The sequence below is a fragment of the Lipotes vexillifer genome, unplaced genomic scaffold (assembly GCF_000442215.2).
Source record: "Lipotes vexillifer unplaced genomic scaffold, Lipotes_vexillifer_v1.1 scaffold33, whole genome shotgun sequence".
Lineage (NCBI taxonomy): Eukaryota > Metazoa > Chordata > Mammalia > Artiodactyla > Lipotidae > Lipotes > Lipotes vexillifer.
The window spans coordinates 1,139,829-1,153,792 of record NW_006791315.1 but is presented as its reverse complement, the minus strand read 5'-3'; the positions used below and the strand labels follow the sequence as shown (position 1 = coordinate 1,153,792).

General features: G+C 40.2%; 1 protein-coding gene across 1 annotated transcript in view; it reads left to right on the top strand.

Moving 5' to 3' along the window:
* The window catches only part of MARK1 (microtubule affinity regulating kinase 1), a gene marked incomplete at its 5' end in the record, with an annotated part of 43,099 nt that extends 29,345 nt beyond the window's left edge, over positions 1–13,754 (top strand). The window contains 3 exons of the mRNA XM_007464321.1: positions 276–530; positions 7,233–7,277; positions 11,135–13,754. Of these exons, the coding sequence (XP_007464383.1) occupies positions 276–530; positions 7,233–7,277; positions 11,135–11,489 (655 nt within the window). The remainder of the gene's footprint in view (positions 1–275; positions 531–7,232; positions 7,278–11,134) is intronic.
* Positions 13,755–13,964: the final 210 nt, after the last annotated feature.

The window sequence follows — 13,964 nt, the reverse complement described above, 5'->3', positions numbered from 1 at the left end:
CTGCTACTGAAGAGTGTTTATCTTTGTATCCCCGTTTCAGTAATTTCTTAATCGTTAGTAACTAAATTTTTATAAAAGGCATTTAGTTTGAATCTGAAATGTCATCTGTCTCTGGCGATAACAGTAATTACAGTCAACCCATGCATCACATCTGTAACGGGAAAGAATAGAATAGGGCCGAATAAAAGTAGCCATGGCAGTTTTCTTCTGGTTTTTCGCGTGAGTGAAACCTTTCTCTGCCAGTATTCTGAGAGATACGTCTCAATGTGTCCCAGCAGTACAGCCCAGCGCGCCCCCGCTGCTTCCCCGTCTGCTCACAGTATCAGCACCACCACCCCTGACCGAACCCGCTTCCCCCGGGGCAGCTCCAGCCGCAGCACCTTCCATGGGGAGCAGCTCCGCGAGCGCCGCGGCGCTGCCTACAACGGGCCGCCTGCTTCCCCCTCGCATGAAACGGGGGCATTTGCACACGCCAGGAGGGGCACGTCAACTGGTATAATAAGCAAAATAACGTCCAAATTCGTCCGCAGGTCAGTACCAACATATTGTGGTGTTTTCTGTCCTCTAGGAATTAACAAAGAAGATTCGTTGTTTTCTTCAGTCTCTACAGTGATTTTCCAAAATGGTTTTATGACATTTCATTAGACGTGCTCTTTTACAGAAGTTGGAAGAAAAAGATCAAGGAAGACATAAAGTCTGTTCCCTTAAGGAAAAGAAAGAAAAACAAAAGAACAAAATGAGAATTTAAGAATACTATAGAATAGAGCGGAAAGAGCAAAACTTGACATCGAAAATGTGTGTTTGAACAAAGAGTATCCCCTACTTAAAAACCGTGATTTAGAAAAAGGAATTAAATATGGCTTTACCTTCAAATAGTATTTCTTAAGATATCATTTACCTTTTATTCTTCCTTATAAAAAGCCTACGTGTTGGAATCACAGAGATTACTTATGTAATTTAACATCGTAAAATCCTAACATCAGAACACAGTAAACACAAAATGAATGCAAGTGTAGTAACCTAATCCAGTAGAATAATGAAATTGTACCCTTTTCTAAAAATTAACCATAAGTGGGTAATACACATTGATTATACAAGTTGCTGAACACAGTGCAGGTTGACGTAAGTTTGGTGTGCTATCAGGTCCTACTAAAAGCCCATGAAAGTCCCGTATGAACCAAGCCCTGTGCCAGGTAATGAACAGGATTCAAAGGTAAAGAGGCAGCATCTGTGCCCTCAAGATTCGGACAGCCCCAAAAGGATCAGACTGGACACCACCAGCCACGATATACAATGAACGTGAACAGAAAGGGAAGTGCAGGCAAGGCACTGTGGGGTTCCTGACTCGGGAGGGAAGCTCAGGCTCCATAGCAGGCAGTTGTTTGAGGAAATAAGAAGTTATGGGTAAGAAAGTTTTGTACTCGCAGCAAAAATAATACTTCAGTACTTAATTTTCAATGTTTTTAGTGTTCCTAGGATTTCAGATAGTGCATGTGGAAAAGAGAAGCAGTGTCCTCAGCCTCTCACCTTTTCTTGGAGCTGTTTATAGACTCTGTTCATGGATCACTTTGCCCAAGATCACACAGCTGAATTTATTACTTTAAACATAGCCCCATGCAACGTCTGTTTCTAACCGTATCAGTCTGAGATTTTGTACCGCTTGGGCAGTTACCATGACACACCGACAGAGAAAGACCTGAAAGCTCCCCCGCAGAGTCAGCGTGACAGTGGGACAGGAGTGCTGGCCGTCAGCAGGGTAGTAGTTAGGTTATCAGTAGTTGGAATTTAGCTGACAATTTAAATCCATTTTTAAAACCCGGTACTTTCTCCTGGTTAATCCACGATTAATTTTAAGGTGAAGAAAAACAGGTTTTGAGTTTAATGCTTGATTACTAACTGTACATTAAGCATTGTGCAAAATACTGCTCTTTACTTTGCAGTAAAAATTTAGATTCTAGAGGGAATGTAGTAAGGAACACCAGACAAGAAGATTGCCATGTAGGCATTCAACAAATGTGAAGACCTACTACGTGCCGGGCCCTCTACCCAGCAGCCCCTACATTCCTGAGTCGCTGATGGTCTCATGACACTCCACAAAGCTGAAACCTTTTCCTTACTTGGCTTCCGCCCTCTCGGGCTCCCTATCCCTTCTCAGGCTCCTTTGCTGGTTCTTTCGGGTCTCTTTGCCCTTCCCCCTGACCTCTAAATGCCAGCCTACCCCAGGGCATGGTCTTTGGACACATTCTCTTCTCTGGTTATCCTCACTCTCTTGGTGATCTCACTCAGGCCCATGACATGAAACTCCATCATGTGTTAACAATCCCAACTTAGAGTTTTAGCCCAGGCCGCTCCTCGGAAGGGCAGACTCCCGTATCCAGTAGTCTGCTCTGCCTCTCCACCTGGTTGTGTAATAGACTCTCAAAAAGAACCTGTCCAGAATTCAGCTCCCACTTCTGTTCCTCAAACTGTCCCCTCTCCTCCTTCATCATTTTAGGTAACGGCGACACCATCCTTCTGGTTGCGCAGACCCTGAGCCTGGATTATCCTTCACTCCTCCTTTCTTCCTACCACATGTCAGTTCCACGAGCGGTTGTGTTGGCTCTGCCTTCACGACAGTTCCAGGATTTAGCTGCTTCCAGCACTCCTACCACTGCCTTCACGGTCTAAACCACTGTTGATCTTACACGACCTCACAGGTTCCCTAGCTTCTGCCCTTGTCCTCCTGTTCTGTTCACAACAATGCAAGTCCTCGATTTAAAATCCTCAGCTTGGGGCTTCCCTGGGGGCGCAGTGGTCGAGAGTCCGCCTGCCGATGCAGGGGACGCGGGTTCGTGCCCCGGTCCGGGAAGATCCCACACGCCGCGGAGCGGCTGGGCCCGTGAGCCATGGCCGCTGAGCCTGTGCATCGGGAGCCTGTGCTCTGCAACGGGAGAGGCCACAACAGTGAGAGGCCTGCGTACCGCAAAAAAAAACACCAAATCCTCAGCTTGCTTTTCATCTCACTCAGAATGCAGTTCAGAGCCTGCCAGTGGTCTCCATAGTCTGGCCACCCGTTCCTGCTCTGACCTCATCTTCTCCCACGCTTTCCCTTGCTGGTTCCCCACCAGCCCCAGAGGGCACCTGACTGTCCTTGGGCACACCAGGCACACTTGTTCAGGATTTCACACTCCGCTGATACCTGCGTGGCTGGCTTCTACACCTCCTTCAGGTCTTTGCGGGACTGTCACTTCCTCAGCGAGGCCTTCCTCAACCCCATGTTGAAAATCATCCCCTCCCCCTCCCAACACTCCCTTTTCCGGCTTTATTTTTCCCTATAGCACTTAATACGACCTGAGATAGTATGTTTGCTTTACGTAGTTGTTCATCGTCCATCTCTGCCAAGAGACGTGCTCCGTGAGAACAGGGGTTTGCGGTTGGCTTGTTGGCTTGCTTTGTTTTGTGCTGAATCTCCTGCCGAGCAGTGGGTGCTTCCTCTGACACGTACTCTGGCACTCAGTAAGCATTCATCTAATGAGTGGACGAATAGTGTGGAAGACAGTTTAAAAAGTAAACAAATAAGCTTGTAATACATTCTGATAAGTGCTCTGAAGGGGGCAGTTCCTGAAAGAGAGAACAAGGTTGAGGGAATAAGAGTGTTCAGACCCAACCTGTGAGGGGAGCTAGCATGGAAGTTTCTAAGGTTCCACCATGCCCTTATTACACTTTGAACAGTGTCATCTAGTAGAGGGTTTTGGGTGGGGTGTGGGGGGGGGGGCTTGGTAGGCAAAGGAGGGCGGGGGTTGTTTGCTGTTCTTTGTCAGAAATTAGATAGGGTTTTTTAATGTCTTGAATTTTAACATTTTAATTAATTCTGGATTTGGTGAGAGAAGAGAAAAAATGCTCAGTTCTTCTCCGAGGCCACTTGTCACCCTGTGAGCAGCTTTGGCTTTACAAGTATGTTTGCGTTCGCAGCAGTGCATAAGGGTAGCATTTTGTGGCTCAAGATGACACCATCTAATACCCCCCTGACGACTTAATGCAGGAAGACGAGCAAGCGTGGGTTTCTTTCCCGGGGATGAACCTGCTGAGCTCTTTAGCAGCTGGCAGACAGGACGGGCAGCTGATCTTTCTGCATTTGCGGCATGTTGAGCTTTTGGGGGTTGGAGGCTTGGAGATAAGCTAGAGAACCTCTCAGTGCCTTATTATTTAACATTCTCAACTCAGCTGTCAGGTTATCGTCCTTCCCACTGGTCTCCTCTTCTTAGTTGCATCCTGGGTTCAAGCCCGGCCATTCTCTCTGTTCCCTTTGCCTTCCTCACTTCACTCTGCCTAAAGCCTGAAGAAATGGGGCCGCATGCTGACGCCCCCGTGGGACCCGCACCGGCACCCAGGGTGCTGGGGGGCAGGGCTGGCTCTGAGCACAGTGCGGGGGCCAGGACGCCTCCAGACTCGGGGACCAGCTAAGTCCCCAACGTGCCACTGAAGGCTTTAAAAGATGAAGAAAATAGGATTTTATAGGGGGAAAAAGTAAAGGAATTTGGGTTATTAAGCTTTAAGAAAAGAAGGATAAGGAATAGTCCAGAGTTAATCGTTCATGGATTTGAAAACCATTATCACAAAGAAGAAACCAGCTAGTAGTTCTCCTTGGCCAGTAAGAAGCTGGACACCAGAATGGCCACATGAGAGAGTTGTTTTCTGGTTTTAAGCAAGAACTTTCTAATTAGGAAAGTGATTTACACTAGACTAATCTGTCAAGGGAGGATGTAGACGTACTGTTTCCAAAGTCTTTTAAATAGCATTTAGAATGATTTGCTTTGGATCAGTGCTATATACTTACTGTACAAACAGGAGATTGGATCAAACCTTATGATTTGTTAACCATAGTTCTTACATAGGGAGTAACCTGATTGGTTCAACTGATTATATATAAGATATTTGGCTTTCCTTTTAGTTGTAAATATTGGAGAACCATGCTTCACTGTATATGCTCTTACAGCCAGCGGCACGTTCTGTATCCCTAGATGCCTCCCACCATGGCTGCTTGGAGCTGACTTAACTGGACTATTTGAAACCATTGCCAAATAGCAGAAATTCTTCCAGTCAGTGTTCCTAGTGGCATCCAGGAAGGCAGGAACAGGGTATGGGAAACGATGCGACGAGTCAGTTGCTATTTCCACAATTACAGCAAGGGAAGTAGGGTCTAAGTAGGGTCTATAGGGTGTTTCATTCCTAATGCTTACACTTGGGCAGCAGTCTGCTAGCAGTGATTCATAAGGCAAAGTATAAATAGGACAGAAAAGTCCAGTGAGACGTATGTCCCTTCCTGCTGTCCAAAGTCTTTTAAATAGCATTTAGAATGATTTGCTTTGGATCAGTGCTATATACTTACTGTACAAACAGGAGATTGGATCAAACCTTATGATTTGTTAACCATAGTTCTTACATAGGGAGTAACCTGATTGGTTCAACTGATTATATATAAGATATTTGGCTTTCCTTTTAGTTGTAAATATTGGAGAACCATGCTTCACTGTATATGCTCTTACAGCCAGCGGCACGTTCTGTATCCCTAGATGCCTCCCACCATGGCTGCTTGGAGCTGACTTAACTGGACTATTTGAAACCATTGCCAAATAGCAGAAATTCTTCCAGTCAGTGTTCCTAGTGGCATCCAGGAAGGCAGGAACAGGGTATGGGAAACGATGCGACGAGTCAGTTGCTATTTCCACAATTACAGCAAGGGAAGTAGGGTCTAAGTAGGGTCTATAGGGTGTTTCATTCCTAATGCTTACACTTGGGCAGCAGTCTGCTAGCAGTGATTCATAAGGCAAAGTATAAATAGGACAGAAAAGTCCAGTGAGACGTATGTCCCTTCCTGCTGAAGGAATTTTATCTTAGCAGCAGAAATCAACAGCATTATTATCTTTCTTGCCCAGCTGGTGGACTGCCCTTCAGTATATATCAGTACATCTACATGTAACTCAAAATATACATTTCACTTTGAGCCTGCTCAAAAAATGTTTCGTTTATTTCAGTGTGCTATAATAAAAATAGATTTGTGTAGATGGCTTTGAACTTTTATTATACTTCCCAATGAAAATGCTAGTTATTAAAAATAGAAATTTAAGAAACCCCATTTGAATGTGAGAATACATCTTATTATCCTTTTTAATTCAGATAGGAAAATGGTTTTTACATAATACTTTTGTCAAGAAAGCCCTATAGTTAAAGACCCTGAGAAGCATATAAGGCATTCATATTTTTAATCATGAGTTGAAGTTTTAGAGCTTATTGTACTGCTGGATTTTCTTAATTTGGGGGATGAGGAAGGTGGCACTGATTTTATTCCTGTTACATTTATTTTACGTAAATAATATAAATGTTACTGGAATGGTTAAAACATTAAGAAAATGTGGACTTAAGGGTTTCAGTTGGTGACTTTTCCAGCTATTTAATAGTATTTTGCTATCATCAGCCTTTTCTTAATCTATTTAAACTGGTTTATAACTTGATACTCCTGTGTTAGATACTTAATTACCTTTGAAAATGACAAATAGTTAAAATTTTGGCAGACTTCAGAAATACTAATTATATTCAACAAAAGAACAATTAGTGGAGTTTTCCTGGTTTTACTTCACAGGTGGATGTCCAGGTAAGATCAATGTTTCTGTTTAAGTTTGAATTCATGTCTTTAGACTCACCTGCTTGGATAGGCTGTTTGGTTTGCTATAATATTTTATCATGTGCATGAATCATTAGCATAACTTCTGAAATACGTTACTTGCATATTTAAAAACTAGTATTTATTTTTAGAAATACTTATGTGTTGAGCTTTATTTCTAACTGCAAGGTTAATTTATATTTTTCTAAATTGAGCGACTACTCAAATTATGTTTAATAACCATTATGGAGTTAAATCTTGCTGTCGATAATTATTAAATAGTTTTGACTTTAGATTGACCTAAGCTAAACCAAAAGGTAAATTATGACTTTAAAATCGTGGCTGGGAATTGGAAGATCATGTAAAAATCCTAAACCATCACCTAGCATCTCCTCTATGACAATACCCAGTAGACGCTCAATAAATGGTAGTCATGTGTGGTTGTGATGAAAAACATAAGAAATGGTATTAGACTGACTAGTCATAGAAATCTGTCATGCTAGAAGTTTATTTTAAAATCATTTTAGATGTAGGTTTTCTTGGCATTTTTTTCACTTTTATCATTAAATCTCAACCTTCACTTTGTTTTGAGGGATCCAAGTGAAGGCGAAGCCAGTGGCAGAGCCGACACTTCAAGGTGAGGAGCCACTATTAATACTTCGCTGCTATAGGTCCCTGTGTGTGAAGACGTACTTTTGAAATACTTACAGCGCTTAATAAACATGGATAGAACTAATAACTAGATAGTATGTGTATTTAAAATTTTATATTGGTATGGGTTTTCCTAATGTTGCCTAGCATTTATTAAGTTTATTAACTTTAAGCTTGTGTTTTCTAAACATTATTTTGAATTGTATGCTTTATAGCCTTTCTGTCCTTTAAAAAATATGTCTTAGCAGAAGAATTAATAGATTAAAATGTACTGATCCTTTTCTCACTAAAATGATGTAAATAAAATCAGTCTTGGGATTTCCCTGGCAGTCCAGTGGTTAAGACTCTGCACTTCCACTGTGGGGGACACGGGTTCGATCTCTGGTCGGGGAGCTAAGACCCCGCATGCCTCGCGGCACAGCAAAAAAAAAAAAAAATTAGTCTCAGTCAAATAATGCAGAACATGGAGGTTACCAAATACATAGGAAGATGTGATATTAGTAATATATTTTAGGGGACTCTTCATTGGTGGACCACATTTCAAAACCCTCTCACCCTGCCGTACTTTATGGGTTACTTGACATTTAATACTGGTTGTGTATTCGTTCTGGCCGTGGATCTCAAACTTGAGCACATTCAGAATCAGGCGGAGGGCTTGAGGAAGCAGGTGGCTGAGCCCCACCCCCGGGGTTTGTGATTGTCAGGGAGGGGCACTGATGCCGCTGGTCTGGGGCCCACATTAGTGACATGTTAGTACTTGTGTTCATATTTATAAATGGGAAATTTAAGAAACGAAGGCATTCAATTATTTCGAGTGTACACCAGCATTAAGGGTCCTGTATAAGTCTCAGAACCTTAACAAGCAGTTAGTTCCTCAGTAGGACAGAGGCCCAGCTTCACTCAGGAATTATATTTGACCAGCTAAACACAAGCCTCAGTTTAATTTCTCCTTTTTAAAATTATTTGAAACATAAAACACAATGAGCTATGGAAAGGCTTTAACGAGCATTCCTATGTAGTCTTTTTATTTTACGAACTGTGCTGTATATATGTTTAGTCATAGTAGTTGAAATATTTCTTTTTTGAGTTAGGTACCTGAATCACCATAGTAGGGAGCCAAGGAGAGGCAGGACAAATATTTTTAATGTCCTTCTGCCTATTGCGTAAACATGCAGGACTCTGGTTTTCAACTCCTCCCTCACTTAGTCACTTAGTCGTGAGCCCCCTTCTTGCATCTCATCGCGTCTTTCTACTCGATTTTCCTCTGAGACATTTAATCGTGTGTAGGGTCACAAGTCGCTGCTGATGTTAATCTGCATGCATTTATCTGCATTTATCTTTTTAATGTGACTACATGTCTCTTTTGTTTGGTCATTGTTGAATTTTGCTTTTTGGTTTTTTGTCTGTCTGTTTTGCTTTTGAGCAAACTTATTTGATACCTACTATCTATAAGGTACTGGCTGGTCATTTAATCCTCATAACAACCAAGTGAAAAGTATCCATTTTACAGATGAAGAAGCAGTAAGGAGCATCCGGGGGACCAAACCAGTTACAGTGAGGTTCTGTCCTTTCAGAGGGATGCTTGGGCACGTGGTGAATAGCAGACCGCGTGGGCGTTGACTGTGTTGTACCACTTACCTCGCTGTATACCTTTAAGAAAGTTACTTTAACTCTTTGTGCCCATGCGTCCTCATTCTGACTGCCTCCTAGGATTGTTGTGAGGGGTAAATGAGTAAATAATACATGTTAGGCACTTAGAACAGCTCCTGGTACCTAGTAAGTACTCAGTAAATGTTAGTTGTTACTATTGGTGTCAGTATTTCCAGGCACTTTCTACAGTTAACGTTACCAGTGCTGATGCCTTTGAGATACAGGTAGAAAAATATCTTGTATGTGCCTGTTGTCTTAAGGTCACCAGGTTTCCTTGATGGAATGGAAGGAAAACTATACTTGGAATAAAACATCTGATTTCTAGTCTTCGCTTTCCAACTCATTAGCTCTATGACCTCAGGAAAGTAATTTACATTTCCTAGCCATGGGTTCTGTTTTTAAAATGAGTGTTCAATCAAGTGATGTCGTGGGTGCGTCCCCACCCTAGCAGGCTGATTCCATGGCCTGCATTATGCGTGTGGTCCCAGTGAATGATACTGGTCGGATCTGCACACCCAGAGGCCTGTGATGCCATGGCTTAGATTCAGTGAGCAAAAAAGAGAATAATAGAGAAGCCACTGAGATAAATACTCTCCATACTTCAGAAATTTATTTTCTGTACTTACTCCTTTCCTGCTTTTCTCAAGCTTGCATAGTTGGCAGAGCTTTGTCAGCCCGGATATCTAGGAATGAGGAGGAAAGCAAATGTAAATATATGCATAAAAATTGATACATATAAATGTATATGTGAATATACTTTATATGGTAGTGATATAAAATCTATAAACAGATACAAAATATTTATATAGTAGAATATAAACTTTCAAAGTACATCATATTTTTCTTTAAATCACATGTAAGTGAGATAGATTAACAAGTTAAAATTGTAACATCTGTGGATAATTGCTCAACAAATTTAATTACAGCATCTTCTGAATCATAAGTAATCTATGAATTTTACCTTTCTTTGATTATTTGAAGTAGGTTTTCTGATACTATATTATTTATGGGAGACCTGCAATAAGGAAAGTCCAATAAGGTTCATTCATTTAACAAATATGTGTTAATCATCTACTGTTTGCCTAGCACAGTTCTAAATGTCTGAGATGTATCAGTGAAAAAAACAGACAAAACTCCTTACCCTCCTGGCCTTTGCAATCTAGCGGTGGAGACGGACAATAAATAATAAACCTAATAAATAAATGAATTAAATACTATGTAAGAATGTGATAAGTACTATAGAGGAAAAAAATAGCAGGGTGAGGAGGTTGGCCGTGCCAGTGTAGGAGCTGGGGGTGCAGTAGGGTAGTTAGGGTAGACCACATGGAGAAAGTGAGCAGAAACTTGAAAGAAGTAAGCGGGTTAGTCATGCATCTATGTGAGGGAAAAGCATTCGTGGCAGAGGGAACAGCCTGCATTAGAGCCATAAGGCAAGAGCATAGCCCGTATGTTCGGAGAATAGTATGGAGGCCAGTGGGTCTTGATGGGCATGAGCAAGGAGGAAAATAATAGATGAAGGGTTGGGGTTGGGAGTTGGAGTATAGGTCATATGGAGCCTTGTAGACTGTTTTAAGGATATCTTTAGCAAAACGTTGAAATCATTAGAACTGATGTCTACACTCCTGCGTGTGGTGTGGCCTGACGTCTTCACCCCATTGCAGTACCACGTTCTTTCACAGCATCATCAGGTACAAGTAATCCCTCTGCAGCCATTACTGCTCTCCTTGTCCCCAGTCCTTCTCCTACCCAAAAAAGGTAAAAAAGAAAGGAAATTTTTCATTGTATTTCAAAAATGTGTATTTATAAGCAGCATGCTAGTGGTATCCATTTTGTATAAATGTACAGAAAATGGAGGATCTGCATTTTCCAACTTAAACAGAGACATATGGAGGAAAAGTACTAAATTTTTTACTTTGGATTGCAAACTTATTTCCCACAAACAAATATATTTAAGAAAATGTGCTATTTTAAATGGAAGATATTAATAAAAGTCAAAACAGATGGCATCCTGGAGTCTGGTTTTTGTAACAGCAAGATGATACAAATCTTTGTATCTGCTTGAAGGTAGTCTGCAAACTGGGTAGTTTTATTAAGCACTGGGTTATGACCACTTAGATTTTATGTGTGTTTTGATTTCTTTGCTGAATGGAATTTTTGTTTTCATTTTTTTCCCCCTCTGTCCTCTTATTCCAGAAGTACAACAGGGGAACCAAAAGAAAGAGACAAGGAGGAGGGTAAAGATTCCAAGCCACGTTCTTTGCGGTTCACGTGGAGTATGAAGACCACTAGTTCAATGGACCCCAGTGACATGATGAGAGAAATCCGGAAAGTGTTAGATGCAAATAACTGTGATTATGAACAAAAAGAGAGGTTTTTGCTTTTCTGTGTCCATGGAGATGCCAGGCAGGATAGCCTTGTGCAGTGGGAGATGGAGGTCTGCAAGTTGCCACGGCTGTCCCTCAATGGGGTCCGCTTCAAGCGAATATCCGGAACTTCTATTGCCTTTAAGAACATTGCATCTAAAATAGCAAATGAGCTTAAGCTGTAAAGAAACTCAAATTTATACAGGATCAGGGAAGATACATCCATATATGAGGTACAGTTTTTGAATGTACTGGCAATGCTTAATGTGATTGGCCTGTGAATCTCCCCATGTAGATTTTGCCCTTACTGCAATAAGGTTATACATAGTTATGAACTGTAAAATTAAAGTCAGTATGAACTATAATAAATATCTGTAGCTAAAAAAGTAGGTTCACATGATGTACAGGTAAGTATATTGTGTATTTCTGTTCATTTTCTGTTTATAGAGTTGTATAATAAAACAGATGATTGCTTAAAAACCTGTATAGTTGTCTAGATTTCTGCACGTAAATGTACGTTTGATGCTTTGAGTTGAAAATGTTCTTTATGTTATTTACATTCTGGTGGGTTTTTTAAATTCTTACCTCCATCATGCAATTTTAAAAATTGAGAGTTGTGTCCGGAATTAAAAGTGCACAGAAATGGTCTTTACAATTATAGCATGGACTTTTTAAAATTATTTTTAAATCGTATTTAAATTTAAACCAGAAGCTGACAAATAGATCAGCTTCATTATACACAGAACTACTCCTGCTTATCTTTGCTCTTATCCTTGTTATCAGACAAGGTTTAGTTGAGAAGATACAAAATGTTTACAGTGTTGGCACTTAGCGTTTTTAAAATAAAGTACGTGAAAATAATAATAGCTTTACCTTGAGCTAACTAAGAAGTGCTGGGCAAGAAGTTAAACCTACATCAAACTTCTTTTGAACTTTAAAGTATTTTCTGGCCCACAGCTAATTGTAGCAGCAAAATTTAAAAGAATCAATACTTCATCTGGCTATCATAAGGTTTGCTGCCTTCCAAATCCCACAACATTAATTGCGGAAGTACAGTAATATTGGGACTGTTTCATAGCACAGTCTCATCTTTACAGTGTTGATCGATGCATCAGTTAAGAAATAATGCCACCTCAGGAATTAACTGGCATTGGGAGCATTTGCCTCATGCGCCTCCCAGCCTCTTCACTCACCCCCCGGCACAGTAGTATCTGTCATTACTTAAGAGACTTCCGAGCAAAACATGCTATTTATAGCAGTATATTATTGATTTATGCTTATGTGGTTGTTCAATTGGATCCCATGTGACCTGTTTGTTTTTAATGTTTTGCCAGATTTCTTGTATTTATTCCACATCATTGTGCCTATAATGTGCAGCTTTGTAATTGGCATTTGCCTACTTTTCTTTCATAATTAGTGATATATGCGATGTAAAACCACTAGTAAAGGTACATTTTAATACTTGTTATTTTCTACTGAATTAGCCTTGGAGGTTGACTGTGCAATGTTATTTAATGTTGTAATTACTGTAATATCAGCATATGGGCCCCATCTGCACACTCCTGAGAAATAGAAAGTGTATTCCAATTTTATCAGTTCAAAGGAAAATAAAGCTGTGATTAAATACTGTAATTCTAGCCTACATTAGAAAGCTCTAAGCGTAGGTGATGTGCCATTATTCCGTGATGGCTTCCAGACTAGGCTGATCTGTACTGTACTGTGATGTAGCTTTCTTCTGTAAAGTTCTGTTCTAAAATGAAGTGTGTTTTTGCCTTAGCAAAGGATGGTGTTTGGAAAAGAAAAAACAAAACAAAACCACCAACAACTGTGTAGCCCCTTTTTAACCTAGTGTTCATTCAAAACAATTGACGCAAATCTTTATTCACCTTCACTGGTGTACACTGAAATTTTACTTGAACAGTTCTCATAATAAAGCACTTGTCTTTTGCTCTTTATCAGAATGTGAATTACCTGTTTTCTAGGGCAAAAGTATTCTGTATGGGGAGTTTATTTTGTGTGTGCTAAATTTAGTTGATGGGGGGGAAGCTGTGTAGGTTTCCAAGATGTCATTATGACAAGAAAAATTTAATCTTTTTTATTGGAGTTCCTATCAATTAAAACACTTTTTAAAAAATAGACATGCCTTTTCCAAGGCAAAAAACTGATGTTCTTTCGCATTTTCTCACTCTGGTTAACTCTTCTGTGTTTGTGGGCAAGAAATTTTACTTCAATATTTTTTATGAACTAAAAATGAAATCTTAATATTCACTTTAGATTTTCCCATTTTATATGGCGACATAACTTTTTTTTTGAAGATTTAGAGGAATTTTATAGTATGTTTGCATAAATAAATACCAGTTTATGTTCACTGGCTATATGATATCAGGATTTCCTTCATTTCTGTTTAAGTATGATTTGCTATAACATCCCTAATATTAAATTATTTTGTAGAGACTTGGGCACAGTATTTAATTTGATAAATAAAAATTTGGTAAATAGTAAGCTGAAATACACTCTAGAATCTTGACCCAATAAGATAGGCCTTGATTTAAAACCCAAAAGACCTTGTTGTGAGGTGCTTTTCACCAATGGTACCGTTTCACAGTGTGGACAACAAAACGGCATGTGATGAGTGAGACATCTCAATTTACTATAAATAA